The sequence below is a fragment of the Crinia signifera genome, chromosome 5 (assembly GCF_055691185.1).
Source record: "Crinia signifera chromosome 5, ASM5569118v1, whole genome shotgun sequence".
Taxonomy (NCBI): Eukaryota; Metazoa; Chordata; class Amphibia; order Anura; family Myobatrachidae; genus Crinia; species Crinia signifera.
In genome coordinates, this window is record NC_139221.1 from 122,015,886 (window position 1) to 122,034,638 (window position 18,753).

Here is an 18,753-nt window from a genome sequence, read left to right on the forward strand (position 1 = left end):
GCCCGGTAAAATTGCTGAATTGTTGCATCAGATGTGACCATGTCAAGGAAAGCCCAGCCTGGTATTGTTGCATCTGATGCGACTACAGTAGGCAAGTGGTTAAAGATTAACTTGATCACAAAAAGAAATACATTTGTTATACAATATATTTGTTCTATGCCAAAGACCTGGCAGGATGATAATATATAAACGGTTTGCAATAAACCTTCTTTAATAATTTAATGGATGTGTTTTTTTTTCTCCCTAAGGTGTGCTGCTTATCTCTCTTGCCCTTTGTGCTGATGCTGTTATAGGAAATGTACAAGAAAAGGCTATGAAACTACATAACGGATCTAATTCCGAAATGGTAAGGAGACCATTATCCCCTTTTCTTTTCTTTTTAAATCTGAAAAAAAAAAAAACAGTGCTGAACCTGAATAGAAATAGCCATTATGATGATGGGTTATTCCTATACTGTTCTATATGGTATGGATTTCCATCCAGTTAAATGTAATCTAATCACTGTGTGAACAAGGGGCACTACAATCGCTAAACCAATGCAAGCCATAGTAACCTGGAATTTTGGGAAGGGCCTAGGTGAAGTGATAAAGATAGGACAGTGGTGTAGTAGGAGTGGACGCTGGATAGTAGTGGTGGTGCGGAGAGGAAAGGAAGGAAAAAACTAAATGAAGAGGAAATTATCCTGAGCAATAACTTTGTTTTTTTTTATGATGGATGAGGAGAAGGAAGATCTTAAAGAAAGATTGTGTCTGCCCCAAGACAAATAGAAAGAAATAAGCTCCACTCAGACGCAGCATGGATTGTCACCACTTGTTCCTCCAAAACTCGCAGTTGTCCTGAACTTTTTCCTTTACAAAGACACCCATCCTCTTGAAACTGTCGAAACCACCATCAAATTTTCTTAGGGGAGGGCTTATTAATGCCTAACTGCCTTCTAAAAGTACGCTGCACCATGACAAACCTAGCCTTAACCAGTTTGATGCCCTAGGCAAGATTTGGCTATTGCCCCCTAGCACCCCCACTAGTACCACTTCTGGCCAACCACACCATTGCCAGCAAAGCAACCATCACCAAGCAGCAAAGTTCACCTAAGCAGCCAGCAACAACCATCAATCCTCACCCATAGCAATCTGCATTTTGGTAGCCTATGCCAATGCTAAGAGCACTGGTGCCCCATTATATGAAACAGTGAGCACTGAACTCTCCTAGGCCAAATAGGGGCATGTCCTTGCTGGGTATGCAGGTGGCCACACAATAGTAACCCAGATTAAAATTGTTACTGTATGTCACATGTTGGGGTCCCTTATTCACAGTATTTCTCATAGATAGTGCCTCTTATTTATATTACACCACCCTGCTCCTTGTTGACATTACCCACACCGTTTCCCTCCTTGTTGGCAGTACAGAACACTTTATTGCTCCTTGCTGACTGTAGAAAACACTATCGCTTCTTCACAATACACCCCACCATATTGTTTCTTATTCACAATACACCCCACCATATTGCTCCTTATTCACATTACATTCCACTTTATAGCTCCTTATTCACATTATACCCAACTCCTAGTTGTCATTAAACAACTCAGTAGTGATCTTTATGCAAATTACATAACACAGTAATAGCACTTCTTATACACATAAGGCCACAAAGTAATGCTTCTTACACATATTCCCCACATTATTTTCTAGCAGTTTTTTGTTTCGTCTATCGCATAATGCGCACCCACGCGTCTATGGCATAAACCGCACCCACGCGTCTATGGCATAACGCGCGCCCACGCGTCTATCGCTTTGTATTTGTACACACATTCCTTTTCCCCTCAGTAATTCAAAAAATATGGATGCTCCTAAACACAGAGACCTACTCTAATTTATAACCGATCATCCCCTGGCCCCACTTGCCTCCAGGGGCTTGTATAAAAAAAAAAAAGGGACACATACATTAATTATCTGTTTTAATGCATATTGTTTTTTTCATGTGGGTTTTTTTTTTCCCAAGGTTCTGTATTCATATTCTATTGGATTTGTTTACATTTTGCTGGGCCTGGCCGTTACCAGTGGACTGACTCCGGCTATAGCATTTTGTTCCAAGGTGAGCGCTGAAATAGAGCAGCTTGATTGAAAAGAGGAAATGGCTGGTACACAGCGGAGAAGTGTATTAATGCAAGGCAATAGTGCATGACAGCATAAAATATACATGTCATGCAGAGGCTGCTGAATAGGCACTACCTTCCTTCCAGCCAGAAGTCATCTTCTCCTTTCTCAAAAACACAGTAATAGCATGTTTTATTTATTCCACATTAATACAGTAAAAGGGCTATATATTTACGTAGCATGTTTCTTTTAGAACTTCATATGTATAAAATATCTTTCTGTAATGTATGTTGGCCAACGGTAATATGTCGCATGAAGTCTTCATCTCCCCTAGATTATAGAAATCACTAGAATAAACCCGTATTCTACTTTATTATTTATTTTATCTATTAACCATTTCTTATATAGCGCAGCATATTCCGTTGCGCTTTACAAAGGAGACCGTGATACAACAAACAGGGTATTTACAGACAGTCAAAAGGTAGGAGGGCCCTGCTCGCAAGCTTACAATCTATAGATATACTTAAGTGACCAATAGAAATATCTCAACTATAGCAGAAGGGTGGGTTTTGCGAGCAGTTGATTGGTCATTTTATCATTCAGCCTGTGTATGGTCATACAGTTTTCTAATTGAACTGACAAAAATTGGCATTGTATATTATTTGCTCTTTACCCAATGTACTTCATAAACAGAATACCACCAAAACACAAGCCAGTTGTATTATTGGGTATCTTTTATTTGGATTGAACACAGATTCCACCCATGTTGTAACTTGAGCTTCTTCTGTTTTAGAATTCATTGCAGACCTATGGATATGCATTCCTTTTCTCACTCACTGGGTATTTTGGGATTTCCTTTGTACTTGCATTGATTAAACTCTTTGGCGCTCTTCTTGCAGTAACAGGTAATAGCACATTGTAAACTCACATTTCAAGGAGTAGAAAAAGCTAAAATATTCATTAATATAAACTGCAATCTAGATGTGCAAGTAATGGGCTGTACACACCGGCCGACCCGGCAGCTGTCGATATCGATTCAATATCGATGGCCAGGAGGGAAGGACGGTGCGCTGTGTGATGCTGCATTGAGCAGTTCTACATTGCTCAATCTGGCAGATCTACTGTAAACAGAAATAGCCTGCCAAGTCTATTTCTGCTTCCAGGGATTGAAACTGCATCGAATGCAGCTAACACTGTTCGATTCAGTGTCATTTTCGATTTGATTTGGACTATATAGTCCAGATCGAATAAAAAATTACACAAAATCGAACCGTGTGTACACAGCATAAGACTAAAATTTTTTGAATTTTCAAATGAAGCTTTATATTTGATAATACAAATCTGATACTAGAAAAACACCCTATCATATGCAATGTCTCATAAATCCCATCCCTTTTATGGCCCATAATTTGGACAGCTCACCAAAACTGGGACTGCGGAAGGTATGATTTTTGCTACTGTGATTGGTTGATGGACTGTTGCATTTACTGTACATCCCTATTTAATTTTCACAGTCGCACAATGACACTGGTACACACATGCATTTCCTATATACAAATCAGGGGATGAGGAGAAGTCTCACATTTTCACTTTGCAGGCATTTAGTTAGTATCATACAAAAGGGTGTGGTGTAGAGTTCCGACAGTCGGGATACCGGCAGTCATTTGCCCGACGTCGGGATCCCGACTGGCCAGACTCAGACAGCATGGTGAGCGCAACAAAGCCCCTTGCAGGCTCGCTGCGCTTGCCACACTGCAGGCACGGTGGCTCGCTACGCTCGCCACCTATTCTATTCTCCCTCTATGGGGTTGTGGACCCCCACGAAGGAGAATACCCGGTGGCCGTCGGGATCCCGACGTCGGGTAAATGACTGTCGGGACCCCGTCCGGCACCCCATACAAATGTCTCTAAATTCCTGTCTTTTAGGCTTTTATTATAAGCTAGTAAGCCCACTCGTAGCAAAAGCTAGTCTGCTACTGTGTGATTCCCTCCGTTTTTTGTGCATGTATGAGAGAGAAAGACATGTGGTTTCACTTTCTGCCAACAGATGACAGCGTTTCGGAGACACACAAATGGACACTAGACATGTATATAGATGATATATGATATATCACACTTGGTTTATTTGTAAGGAAACAAAATATTAATTGCTGTACAATTAGTTTATGCAGCTTCCTAGTGCATACTTATACTGTATGGTTCCAATCAAATAATTATCACCACATGGCAGTCAACTTAGACTTTGCTACATTTTGGGATATTATCACATTGGACTATTCAACTATACCTTGTCTTTTTTTTTCCACTTAAAAATGTTACAATTTATTTTCACGAAAACAGGATCTGGGATAGGTTCCCAGACCTATGAGGTTTATTTACTAAGATGGGATGTTTCTATGGGCATCCAATTAGAGTCTATTATCTTCTAGAAGGTGCTAAATAAATAAGTAAATTCTGATTGGATGCTATGGGTAACATCCCATCTTAAATAGAACTGCCATCTTGGTAAATAAACCCCTATGTGTTTTCATGAAAAAAGCAGGGCTAATAGGGTTGGTTATTGTGGGATTCTGTCTTCGTCTGCCTCAGTCAGGTGGAAAAAAATACCAGATAAATGCCGACATCTGGGACAATTAAATATCCCCCATAGTATGAATGTGAAACCGAAATACTGACTACTGTGCATACAAGCATTTTTAAGCAAATCCTGCATACATCTACAGTGCAGCTAAATGAATAGTTTTTCTAATAGTCAATGCACATTTGTGTTTTAGCAACGGATATTTTATATTAGAAAATAGGTAATAGAATCACAATGTATTCTATGGAAGGGGGGGTGGTGGTGGTATTAATTTAGTGCCAATTTTTTACTTAGCCAGAAAATCTGCCCTTTTCTCCATTTTAAGGGCGAATGGGGATTCCCTGTATACAATTGGAGGGACGGTTTTTGGGGGAAATGGCGAAAAACACTTGGATCGGCAAATTAGCCACTGATCCACGTGTTTTTACCACATTGCCAGCATAATTGTGGCTGTATTTCACCACTGTTTGAGGTATTTTTTCCAATGCCTTTTTCAGTTTCAACTAATTGAATACATCCCTATGAGTGTACTTTAGCACAGTAGTTCCCAAACTTTTTCGAATCACGGCACCCTAGAGTAATATTGTCATGACACCTCTAGGCCGAAAGTTTATTGAGTACTTATATTACATTAAATAAATTGTGTTTCTATGTCATCCTTAGGTTCAGTTATATGTTGAGGAACAAAATTTGCTCATGCTTGTCCACATATTTTATAATTAGCCATAGTTTGACTTGGTCCTGGACCACCAACCCAGGGCACCCCTGCAAGTGCTCCACTGTACCCTAGTTTGGGAATCACTGCTTTGCCACTTAAAATAAAGAATTCATAAAAAAAAAAATACACGTTGATTCGGCAATCCACGTGTATACCTACTGTCAGAACATTTCCGACATTCAGATTGAATTCCGACTGTTTAATTAACATCTGAAACAGCCAATATTCCAACTGTTGGAAACATTCCAACGGTCAGAATCGAGATTGAATACTCCTATTAATTGTTACCAGTAATGAAAAGTGTGTAAAAAGAAACAGATTATATTATAGGACTATCCAAATTTAAAATATTTATAAACTCCTAATATATACATACCTGAGAATTGCAGTCCCAATACTAAATCTGTATTTATTTCTACAGTAACAACTGGAAGAAAGGCAATGACTATTGTACTATCCTTCTTGTTTTTTGCAAAACCCTTCACTTTCCAGTAAGTAACATATTCCAATTCTCTACAATTGGTTGACATTTGTATATGACGGCATTAATAGAGTCTCTATTTTGCAATACTTAAGATGTACAGCAACAATTGTCTTCATTTTAGTACATAACCTGCAAATCTATCACTGTATTCTCTCTTTAAAATAGAGGAGTGTTAGCAGGGGAACCAATCAAAAGCTAAACTATTTGGTCCAGCAAGTTAGGATTTTATTAAGACATATGCAAATACTCAGTATAAAATCTGTTCTTCCTTAATTTTTAAGCAGATATTTAATTGTTCTTTATAGATTATGTGAGTATTCTGCACTACTATTTGACTATTGTTTGTATAAATAGACACTCCATCACACTGGTGTATTTATAATGGGTGCAGCGTGTGCGCACCTTGCATCATTTTCTTTCATTACTCACTCTCAGGCGTTCTGCGGTGGCATTGCTGCAGAGATAATCAGGAAAATAACACAGCGGCCATTTTCCCAGCTTTTTCGCACATGCTTAATAGACTCTGGGACAGCACTAGGATCCACCAGTGCCCAGAGTCTACAGTGCTGTTGACTAGAAAGGTGGGGGCCCATATGGCGTCTACACACAGGTCCTCTGTAGAAGCGCCTCTGATTCATCACTTCCATTTTTTCAATTTGCATGATTGCAGTCTGCTGTAGGAATGCATAGAGTGGTAACATTATTACTTCCATATGTCATTTTTGGATTGTCCCAATAAATTTACAATCTTTTTAAATGGTGCCTTAAAATATCTCCCATGTTACACTTATTTATGGACTTTAAAACTTAAACTTATTTATGTTACCCTTAAAACAATTTTTTAAGGACTGGCAACATTGGAATGTAAACTGCTGGTTTCCATGGATAAATACTTGATCAGATTAAGGATTTGGAGCATATTTAAACTAAACATATGCAGGTCTACTTTTCATGAGCATTATTTTAATTATTGTCGGCAGAGTATCCTCTTATTTGAAGGAGTCCTCCAGAATCCATGTCTGCAGTCTGTTGCTTGCTTTCAATAGAGGATGCCCTGATTGGCCCAGCTGCTCCAATCAGAAAATGGAAATGGTTGCACACCTGCTATTGCCTCCATCGTAACCAAACATGACTAGGCTCTTACATGACCAAACTGGTGCAGTCATGCAGAAATGCACATGACTGTAATGTGGTTTATTAATTTATGTTGCACTTGACATAAAATGAATTCTCTGTGTTTCTAAGTGATCTTTTCTTTTTTTGCTTTGCAGATATATATGGGCGGGATTATTAGTTGTCCTTGGAATATTTTTAAATGTTTATAGCAAGAATATGGACAAAATGAAACTCTCCCAGCTGTACAATTTTCTGAAGAAAAAGGGCACGGAAGCAAAATCAAGGACGTTTTCACAGACTGTATAATTTATTTTATTTTCATTTTTCTTATCAACTGCTAAATCATTAAATGATTATATTTTTCCAAAGGGAATCTGATACACTAAAGAGGAGGTGAAGGCATATTGCCTGCTTTGTTACTGCTGAGGTGTAAGCCAAGGAAGCATAGTCACCACTTCGCTCACTAGTGGACATTTTACAGGATGGGACACAATGTGGTGGCTTCAAATGAAGTATGGTATAGGGAGCCTTGTGTGGCCTCTCTGTTCAAGACATACAGCACACACCTGTTAACCATTTTATGGCATTTTTATTGTTCTAATGTCCGTATAGCATCAGGAAATAACCAGTGTTCAGATGCCAAATTGTCACTATTTTTAGATTGTGAACAACATGTATCAGATCAGTGAGGTAAGTCACATGGACTGTGGACTATATTGGTTTCACACATGAGGCCTTTGTTACCAAAAAATCTACTTTCATCTATAGACCTGGTCGTTGATTGCAGTGCAGGTTGTACATGCTGTGCGCCATTCTACAAGGATTGTATGTAGAGAACAGATAGACCTGGCCTTATGGACACCTGATTGTAACCGTTATTTGCAGATGTATGAGGGAGGATCTTTTCACCTTGTTTTACACTTTTCTAACTTAAACTAAAGCCCATTACCATGTTTTGTTTACTGTAATCTAGTCCTTTATGTTTCTTTGTATGTGCAATTCAAGTGCAAAATTATTTGTAATGTGATACATTATGAAATGTGATCTAAACTTAAACACTTAAAGATTCCGAGAGGCTAAGCAATGGCTAATGGCAAAGCTCTGAGTGAGGTGGTTAGCAAACCTCTGAGCTCCATCAAGTAATTCACCCATCACACTGAGAGGATATAGAAATATTCTAAGACCAAGCTCTTCTCTCTTTTTTTTTTTCTGTTACTTTTAATATGATGTCATAAAATCTACCGATGTTAAACATCAATTTATGCAGTTTTTTTACATTAAAAATGTACAGTTTTTCTCTTTATTATGTTTCTTACATACAGTTTCTTTTGACTGCCGACCCAATACTTGTTCCATGCTTTTCCCTCCAAATTTCCCCATTCCATATATAGAAAAAAAATGCTTAGAAGGAGCATTGGGGATACATATTTTTATTTTATTAGTTGTCCCAATTTATTAATGCCACACACTTTGGGTGAGATTTAATAGGATGAGAGATTCAGAAAGTGAGAGATTTGGTGAGAAATCTCCTGTTTTTTTAAAGCGGCAATCATTTACACTGCTAAACCAGTTTGATTTTGCAGTGTAAATGATTGCCGCTTTAAAAAAACTTGAAGTTTCTCACCAAATCTCTCACTTTCTGAATCTCTCATCCTATTAAATCTCACCCTATATTTTTTATAGTAAGAGTTTTTTGGGGGTATTTAATTAATGGGTGTCTGATCTGTTTTTTTTTTTTCTGGAATGGCTGTGGATTTTCGATTTCACGGCTATTTTTCAACAATCCGTGGCTGTTTCCGCCGATCCATGGACTATCCAACAGCTGGAACAATGTATTCCAACTGTCGAGTTACTGTCGGATCAGAAGAAAACGGCCCAGGACTCTGACTGTTGGGATGTTCCAACAGTCAGAATCCCATATTGAAAACCCTCCTGCATCTGAAAAGTTGTAATTGCGTGATCCACAGTATACAGGCAGCATGTCACTTTCTGCTCAACTGTGTGGTCAGTAGGGCAGATCATCTTCTTTTCAAGCTGTGTCTCGTCACAAGATTCTGACATCAGATGTCAACCACAGAGGAGGAGGGAAAGTGCAACGCTTGTGTGTTATCTATATACAGTTTACATACAGTGCCTTGCAAAAGTATTCACCCCCTTGGCTTTTTACCTATTTTATTACATTACAATCTGTAATTTCAATATTTTGAATTTTTATTTGATGGATCTGCACAAAATAGTCTGAAAAATAAACTGACAATTGGAATGTGCATATGTACTCAACCCCTTTAATATGAAGCCCCTTAAAAGTTCTGGTGCAACCAATTACCTTCAGAAGTCACATAATTAGTGAAATGAAGTCCACCTGTGTGCAATCTTTGCCACATGATCTGTCAGTATAAACACACCTTTTCTGAAAGGCCCCAGAGCATCTTGGAGCATTTTCCCTTCAGTTTTGTATTCATCACGTGAAATGCATGCTCAATCGGATTCAGGTCAGGTGATTGACTTGGTCATTGAATAACTTATTTGCCTTTAAAAAACTCTTTTGGTTGCATTGCAGTATGTTTCGGGTCATTGTCCATATGTACTGTGAAGCATTTGACTGAATATGAGCCGAAAAACTTCAGAATTCATCCTGCTGCTTTTGCCAGCAGTCACATTATCAATAAATACAAGGGAATCAGTTCCATTGGCAGCCATACATGCCCATGCCATGACTATCACCATACTTCACTGATGAGGTGGTATGTTTTGGATAATGAGCAGTTCCTTTCCTTCTCCAGACTCTACTCTTCCCATCTGGTACAAGTTGATCTTTGTCTCATCAGTCCAAAGGATGTGGTTCCAGAACTGTAAAGGCTTCTTTAGATGTTGTTTGGCAAACTCTAATCTGGTCGGGTGTGGTACAGGGGTCCGACAGTAATTAGCCCGACGTCAGGATCCCGACTGGCAGGACCCAGACAGCATGGTGAGCACAACTATGCCCCTTGCGGGCTTGCTGCACTCGCCACGCTGCGAGCACGGTGGCTCGCTACGCGAGCCACCTATTCTATTCTCCCTCTATGGGGGTCGTGGACCCCCACGAGGGAAAATAGCAGGTGGCCGTCGGGAACCCGGCTGTCGGTGTATTGACAGTCAGGATGCTGATGTCGGGTAAATGCCTGTCGGGATACTGACTGTGTGGACCCCATCCGGCACCCTTCTGGTCTTCCTGTTTTTGAGGCTCACCAATGGTTTACATCTTGTGGTGAACCCTCTATATTCACTCTTTTGAATTCTTCTCTTGATTGGTGACTTTGACACATATACACCTACCTCCTGGAGAGTGTTCTTGATCTGACCAACTGTTGTGAAGGGGTTCTTCTTCAATAGGGAAGTAATAATTCTGTCATTGACCACAGTTGTTTTCCGTAATCTTTTGGTGTTGCTGAGCTCCTGGGTGCGTTAATTTTTTTATTTAATTTTTTTAAAGCATGTTCCAAACAGGTGATTTGGCCACACCTAATGCTTTTGCTATATATCTGATGGGTTTGTTTTGATTTTTCTGCCTAATGATGGCTTGCTTCACTGATGGTGAAACCTCTTTGGATCTCATATTGAGTCAACAGCAACAGATTTCAAATGCAATTGTCACAGCTGGAATCAACTCCAGACCTTTTGCCTGCTTAATTGATGATGAAATAACGAGGGAGTAGCCCACACCTGTCCATGAAATAGCTTTTGAATCGATTGTACCATTACTTTCGGTCCCTTAAAATGTCAGAAACATGTCATGAACACTTACCTGTTACTAAGGAAGTTGTCAGTGCTAATGGATTTTTTCTGACATTTGAGGCTTCACATTAACTCATTACTCCTGCAACCACTTTTCTAGTTACAGTATATATTATTTTAATTAAATACAGTTTGTTTGCTAGGTTTATATGATCTAAAATGTGACTTTACATTTAGTTTGTAGGTCAAGGGACTATGGCTTATTCTAGTTGTAACTTTACGAACATGCAATTTTCCACACATAAATAAAATAACAGGATAGAGTGCAAAATGCAATATACATACCTATTTAGTTTCCCTGTTACATCAGAATGATCTTCATTTACCAGAGCTGTTGGTGACCTCTGTTTTATCCTGCAACTTGTGCAATAAATTATGACGAGTGTCTAAAGCCCATCTTCACTCCAAATAGAATTGTACGGAAAGCATCAACCTCTAAAAATTGCTGCAGCAGAAAAAGTGCTGGCAGCCCATCCATTACCTCTGTCCTTTCTCCCCTTTTATGTTACAAGCCGTACGTGTTCAAACTTGCTATATGTGTTCATGAAATTGCTCTTTAATATAGAACAGTGAATGAGGATTATGTACAAGAATGGTTTGTTTGTTTGTTTGTTATAGCTACGTAATGTTTTGTATTTTAAACCAATAATATTACCATATTAAGGGGTCGATCCTATTAACCCCGATTGTACGGATGATTCACCGAGTGCGAATCATCACGATACCGGGTGCACTTTACGGTGGGCTGAATTTGCTGAAAAGCAATTTTCATGCAGTTCGGCCCTGCGAAAGGTGCAAGTTAGGCTAAATTCAGGTGCCATTTTCAGTGTGAAAATGGCACCCGAACGGCACCCTTTGGGGTTAATAGTATTGACTCCTAAGTATTAGCATGTTCCTAGAACCTCATGAAAAATACATACACTGTCAATAGATTTTCTCATTTATTTTTTTTCAATCATCTTTTTTTCAGCTGACATGCTATGGCATCTGATGACTTTTGTATGCTTTATGCTGCACTTACCTTGAATGTTTTTGAAATTCTTAGACTAAAGTATTGTGCACAGTATTTGCATCACACAGACAAACACAAAGATACTGTAGTTAAGTGCTTAATATGTTTATAAAACTACTTTATTACTTGCAAAAAATAATAATTTAAGGAGAAGGTCACCCCTAGGCAAAAGTAATGGCTACCCCATAAGTTTTATTCATTGATTGGAAGCCCTCATTTGACAACTAGCCATGAGCTAAGATTGTGTATATCCTACCTATCCACAGTCCACTCAAGATGGCATATGGTATAGTAGTGTGGCAAAACTTTGCAGCTACTGGTAACTCTCACACTGACCATAATAAAACAAACATCCCAAGAACTGCCCCACACAATAGTCACAGGGATTTGAACCCCTGACCAGGAACACCCACTTGTCAGGAGGGCTGATCTTTGTGTAGGTTCCATAGAAACAAACCAAGTACCCTAGTTCTTCCATGATCCTGTTCCACCAAGTTACTGACCCTTAGAGGAGGGGTCCACCAGGCATTTCCCCTGTGCATCTGTGGGCCAGTTCAAACCTGAGGATTGGAAAAGGTTGTGGATTTTTTAGAACAAAGGACATGGACTCACAGCAATTATTCTTCAAAGGCTGTTTATTCTGCTTTGATAAAGTATGGAAGATGAAGTGATTTGGCTTTGCTCATATGTATCCAAGAGTGGCTTGTGGAATACATGAGTAGATCGCCACTGTGTCCATATTGACTACATAACCCGAGAATTCCAGCAACTGTAAAACTGCATCAAATATGGATAATATTCAGAATGTTAGATTCATACTAGAACAGAATATACTGCATAGGATTAGACTTGATGTAAACAAATCAGTATATTAGCTATAGCTTTGCAATGTGCTTTTAAATTCTGGTATGCGTGGGCTGCTGCGTTGGGGAGGTCTATGAATGCCTTGGCTGAGGCTCTTAATAGGCAAAAGGATAACTTAATAAAGTCTCCTGGCCCTAGTTCCTCCTCTCAGACTTCTAGGGGATCCGTTGCTCTTTCGCAAGGGGACCCTATGTTATTGCAGGTCATACAGGACACTGCACAGGGGATTCATAGGATGAATTCTCTTATGGAAAAGTTTGCAAAACCTTCTGAAAGTCCTTCCTCCAGACGGCCTTCAGCTACACCTCCTCTGTTAAATTTGGATTCTGATGATGATGATGTGTGTGAAGATGATTTAAGTTGGGAGCAAAGGGAAGAGGCTGACGCTTCTGTCCCGGGCATTGAGGATTTAATCCTTGCTGTGAAACAGGCATTAGACTTGTCTGAGGAGGACAAGGAAACAGGCGCATTGTGTATGTAAAAGGATGAGTAGAGATTGTTACATTCCCTTAGGACGAAGGTATGGTTTCCTTGTTGGGGGAAGCTTGGAAAGTTCCAGATAAAAAAGTGACTATGTCAAAGAGGTTTGCAAATATGTACCCCATGACTGAAGAGAATGAAAAGTTGTGGGAGAAAGTCCCGTTAATGGACGCTCCTGTGGCTAGATTGTTTAAAGCCATCACTATCCCCATCACTCCTGTCCAAGGTCTCCAAATGCTTCACGGCCATCTCAGCCTGGATTATTCAACGCTTCCTGAAACTAAACCTGGCTAAAACTAAACTTCTAATCTTCCATCCCCAAACAACCACTCTTTTCCCACTATCTATATCAGCATTGGTGAACCCGAGATCACCTCCACCGACCAAACGCGCTGCTTCAGTGTCCTCATTGACTCCTCCCTCTCTTTCACCCCCCACATTAGTGCTCTCTCACAGTCTTGTCGCTTTCACCTCCGCAACATCTCGCGCATCAGACCATTCCTCTCCACTGACTCGACCAAAATTCTCCTTCAGTCATCTCCCGCCTTGACAATTGCAACATCCTTCTCTCCAGGCTACCTCTCGCCCGCCTCATCCCTCTCCAATCCATTCTTAACGACGCTGCTAGGCTCATCTTCCTCTCCCGCCGCTCTACCTCCACCTCCCCCCTCTGTCTATCTCTTCACTGGCTCCCCATTCGTTTCCGAGTTCTCTTTAAACTCCTCACCACCACTTAAAAGGCTCTCTCCTCCACCACTGCTCCTTACCTCTCTTCACTGATCTCTATCCACACTCCCTCCCGTCCTCTTTGCTCCACCGCCGCCTGACCTCTCACCTTATCACCTCCCACTCCCGTGTCCAAGACTTCTCTCGCGCTGCCCCCCTGTACTAGAAAAACCTCACCGCCACCCATCAGGCTTTCTGATTCCCTTACCTCCTTCATGCGCTCCCTCAAAACCCACTTCTTCTGACTAGCCTATCCCTCCTCCTCCTAACCTTTTTCGCTCCTCCTATCCTGCCTACCCTACCCCTCCATCCGTTCCTACTTATCCTTTTGTTTTTCGTTCGTCCACCCACCTTCTTTTAGTCTGTTAACTCTTATGAGTAGGGCCCTCCTTCCTCACGTACTCACCCTACCTCTTTACCTCACCAGCGCTCCTGCCCTGTTCTTCCCTTCCTCTACTTCATCTTCAGTCTCCTCAACAATTTCGACACCTACTTCCGAACCAATTATGATTTTAGTTCTACCAGCTATACTTCTATTTATGCAGTATTTTATCAACACACCCTGTACGTTACCTTTATAATTAGTTTTTTGTTTGCTATGTACAGCGCTGCGGACACTTTGTGGCGCCTTATAAATAAACAAACTACTACTACTAAAGCCACAGCCTTGCCGGTCCAGGGTGGGGCAGCTTTCAAGGACAAAAAAGTGGAAGGATGCCTTAAGGCAGTTTTTGAAGGAGTGGACTATACACTCCGCCCCATTATTGCTTCAGCTCGAGTAGCCAAAGCAATGATTAAGTGGGCTGAGGCTTTGAGAGATCAGCTGCGGCCTGATTCCGAGGCCTTTCTCTTAGCAGAAAAGCTCAGATGTGCAGCAGAGTACATTTCTGAGGCTGGGGAAGAAGGCGCAAAGATGGCGTCTGAGGTATCTGCCACGTCTTTGTCTGCAAGGCGGGCCCTCTGGCTTATGGCCTGGGACAGTGAATCAAAGAAATCCCAAGAGTCTTTGGCCGTTAAAGGTGAGCTGCTTTTTGGTTCCGAACTGGAGTCCATCATAAAGCAAGCCACAGGGGGAAAGAGTACATTTCTCCCTACTACGGCAAAAGCTTCAGGTTCAAAATCTAGAGTTTTTAAACCTGCTTTTCGCTCATCCTTTCGTGATGGAGCATCCAGCAAAGGTCAGACGGGAAGAGGTAGATTCCCAGCCAGTAAAGGGAAATCTTCCAAATCTAGATTTGGAGCCTATGGTAAGAAGCAGGTGTCTAAAGGAGAGGATAAGTCCTCTGCCTGACGTGATGCTCCCCGTTCTGGCCTCAGAGTGGGAGGTCGCTTCGTGCAGTTTCGGAACAAGTGGAATATTCCAACCTCAGACCCTTGGGTTCTTTCGATTGTCTCAAAGGGCTACCGGATAAATCTCAGGGGTGGTCCTCCACAGAGATTTCTCCCAACCCTTTTGCCAAGGGAAGCCAGTTCACATACTGCCCTATTGGGGGCGGCGTTGGCTCTCAGGGAAAAGGGGGTTGTGGTCCCTGTTCCTCAGGAGGAACACAAGAAAGGTTTTTACTCAATTATTTTCTTGGTTCCCAAACCAGACGGGTCGGTCAGACCTATACTAAATTTAAAGTCTTTAAATCTGCATCTTTGGGTGGATCATTTCCGCATGGAGTCCCTGTGCTCAGTGCTTAGCAGCATAGAGCCAGGGGAATATTTGGCATCCGTAGATATTCAGGATGCATATCTTCATATACCCATATGCAAAAACATCAGTCCTTCGCTTTGCGATAGGGGAGACCGTTCCAAGCTCTACCCTTTGGTCTGGCAACAGCACCATGGGTATTCACAAAGGTGATGGCTGTCATGGCAGCGGCACTCAGGCTGAGAGGGATAGTGATTATTTCCTACTTAGACGATCTGTTATTCAAAGCAGAATAAGAGGAAAAACTCCAGGAACACCTAACAGTGGTGTCACAGGGTATTTCTACTGGAGTCCAAAGCGAGGGACATCCGTCAGCTGGTGTTGATGATACAGGCATCAAATCCTACAGTTTGGCAGGGGGTGAAGCTTCTCTGCAAAATGGTGGAAACTTTAGAGAAGCTCCAGGTTGCCAGGTTTCATTCCAGAACATTTCAATGGAACATCCTTTCCTGTTGGTCAGGGAATGCAAAAGCCATGAAACGAGAGATTACTTCTATCCCAGGACACAAAGGAGTCCTTAGTCTGGTGGATGGACGTAGAGACATTGCAGCTGGGGCGGTCACTCCGCTCTTTGGACTAGGTGATGATAACGAATGACGCCAGTCTCAGGGGCTGGGGGGCAGTTGCCCTTCACCTACGGTTGCAGCGCCTGTGGTCCAAACAGGAATCCAGACTGCCAATAAATATATTGGAACTTCGAGCGGTTTTGAAGACTCAACAGGCTTAATGATGCTGCGGGTGCTGAGAAGGGTGAAGTCTCAACAAGTGCAAGCCATTCAGATTGCACCAGACTGGCCCAAGAGGTCGTGGTATTCGGACATTCTGAGATTATTAACGGACTCTTGACCCCCTTCCTCTTCAACAGGACCTTCTAAGACAAGGGCCATTTCTGCACCTGGACCTACCTCGGCTCAATTTGACGGCCTGGCTTATGAGACCTACTTACTGAAGAGAAAGGGATTGTCTGATGCAGTTATTCAAACTATGCTAAGGGCTCGTAAGCCAGTGTCTGCTGCAAATTATCTTAGAATCTGGAAAATTTACATCAGGTGGTGTGAGCGTCAGAAGGTGCACACCTCCAGGTTCAAGGTGTCCAGATTTGTTAGATTTCCTTCATGATGGTTTTTCAACAGGTTTGGGATTACAGTCCTTAAAGGTACAGCTTTCTGCTCTATCCATTTTTATCCAGAAAAGGATTGCCTTTTTACCTGAGGTTCAAACTTTTTTGCAAGGTGCTACCCGATTAAAACCTCCATATAGGCAGCCGGTGGTGCCGTGGGATTTATCGTTGGTTGTCAGTATTACAGAACCGTTAAGGTCGGCTAGACGTGTTTCGGAATTAGGTGCTTTGTCCTGTAACTCTCCACATTTAATTCTCCATGAAGATAGGGCTGTGCTTCGAACAGTGCCTAAGTTTTTACCAAAAGTGGTTTCTTCCTTTCATTTAAACCAGGAGATTGTGTTCCCAGTATTTTCCCCTCCAGAAGGGGCAAAAAATAGGGACAAATTAAGGAAGTTGGACGTTGTTCGCGCTTTGCGAATTTACGTGGAAAGGGTAAAGGACATCCGCAAAACGGATCTGTTGGTTCTGTATGATGTGCATAAGAGAGGGTGGCCTGCTTGAAAGCAGACTATTGCCAGGTGGTTAAGGTCAGTAACTGCCTTTGCTTACATCAAGGTAGGTAGACCTGTTCCTTCTCAAATTAATGCACATACCACAAGGTCAGTTGCTTCCTCTTGGGCTGTGCGTCATGGCGCTATGGCGGAGCAGTTGTGCAGGGCTGCCACTTGGTCCTCTGTTCACACCTTTTCCAAATTTTACAGGTTCCATGAGTTTGCATCGGAGGACGCTTCTTTTGGACGGGCAGTGATGAGAACTGTCAGTCTGAGCGTACCCTCCCAAAGGACCGGCTCGTGAATGTCCCAAGGTTAGCTGTGTCACCGGGATGGATGAAAGAGAAAAGGGGATTTTTGTAAGAACTTACCATTCAAACCCCTTTCTGTGGGGTCTCCATCCCAGTGATACAGCGATCCCTCCCTTACACTCAGTAAGTCATACCGTTCATGTGTGTCATGTTATGGTTATATGATTGTGCATATAAGATGTTGGGAATTGTACTGAGTTGTGTATCAGTGTGCTTTAGAAGTTGAACTGAAGCATGATGGGATGCAGAAGGGAGGAGCCTGCATCCAGAAGAATTTCAGCATAGGTGCCTTGGCTCCTGCAGACCCTCCTACGTCCCAAGGTTAGCTGTGTCACCGGGATGGACTCAGAGAAAGGGGTTCAAACGGTAAGTTCTTACAAAAATCCCCTTTTAACTGAAAAGTTTAGTGTAAAGTCCTTATAAAGACACATCATTCTCATTATAAAAATCCCAAACTGGAGATAAAAGGATAAAATACTGCACTATTAAATTGTTGTAACAGAGAATGGTAAAAAAAGACACACGTACAAAATAAAAACATGTACAGGTTGAGTATCCCTTATCCAAAATGCTCGGGACCAGAAGAATTTGGGATAATGGATTATTCCATACTTCAGAATACTTTTATATTTCAATGATGTATCTTGCACTTAAGTTGTACAAACACAGGAAATACACACAAATATATTTTATTTGTGCATGAAACAAGGCTTCAAAACATGAAACAATGTGTATCTCTGAATACTGAATTTAAATGCCAAGCAATCATTTTCTTGCACATATTTAGTGCCAGTTACATATCATGTCCTCAGTAGTGCTGGTACAGATGTCCCCATTAGTGCTTTTAACAACAATTTTTTGGGGGGAATCTATGGTTTTCGGAATAATTTGGATAAGGGATACTCAACCTGTATAAGCTTACCTGTCCATTTTGAGGGGTCAGGTACAGCAATACCAATGTTTTTCATCTTTCAGTGGCTACACCCACATAGCCCTGGTCATAGCTCCTCCCCTTCTCAGTATAGCCCCTTGATCATTTACAGTCACAGGCTTCCTGTATGTGGCCCTTGATCCGTCCCTGGCCAAATATTTTTTGAATGTTTTCTCAAGATTAACAGGATACAAAAAGGAAAGAAAAGATGTCAGCAGTCCTGACCTGAAAGCAACAGGAACATATATAAACATTCAGGGGGAAAAAACGTTATATATTTCATTGACTCCAGCATTCAACAGCTTGAACAGCAGAAATGATCTGCACTCATTCATGAGAAGAATTTTTTAAT

The 18,753-nt window shown here is 41.3% G+C and overlaps 1 protein-coding gene across 4 annotated transcripts in view; it reads left to right on the forward strand.

Annotated features, from left to right (window-relative positions):
* Nucleotides 1-8,296, forward strand: part of SLC35B3 (solute carrier family 35 member B3) — a 25,863-nt gene extending 17,567 nt beyond the window's left edge. For all 4 annotated transcript variants that reach the window (XM_083187950.1, XM_083187951.1, XM_083187953.1 and 1 more), the window contains exons 6-10: nucleotides 249-346; nucleotides 2,000-2,092; nucleotides 2,888-2,999; nucleotides 5,815-5,884; nucleotides 7,149-8,296. In XM_083187950.1, coding sequence (XP_083044076.1) covers nucleotides 249-346; nucleotides 2,000-2,092; nucleotides 2,888-2,999; nucleotides 5,815-5,884; nucleotides 7,149-7,299 — 524 coding nt within the window. In that variant the 3' untranslated portion in view covers nucleotides 7,300-8,296. The remainder of the gene's footprint in view (nucleotides 1-248; nucleotides 347-1,999; nucleotides 2,093-2,887; nucleotides 3,000-5,814; nucleotides 5,885-7,148) is intronic.
* Nucleotides 8,297-18,753: the final 10,457 nt, after the last annotated feature.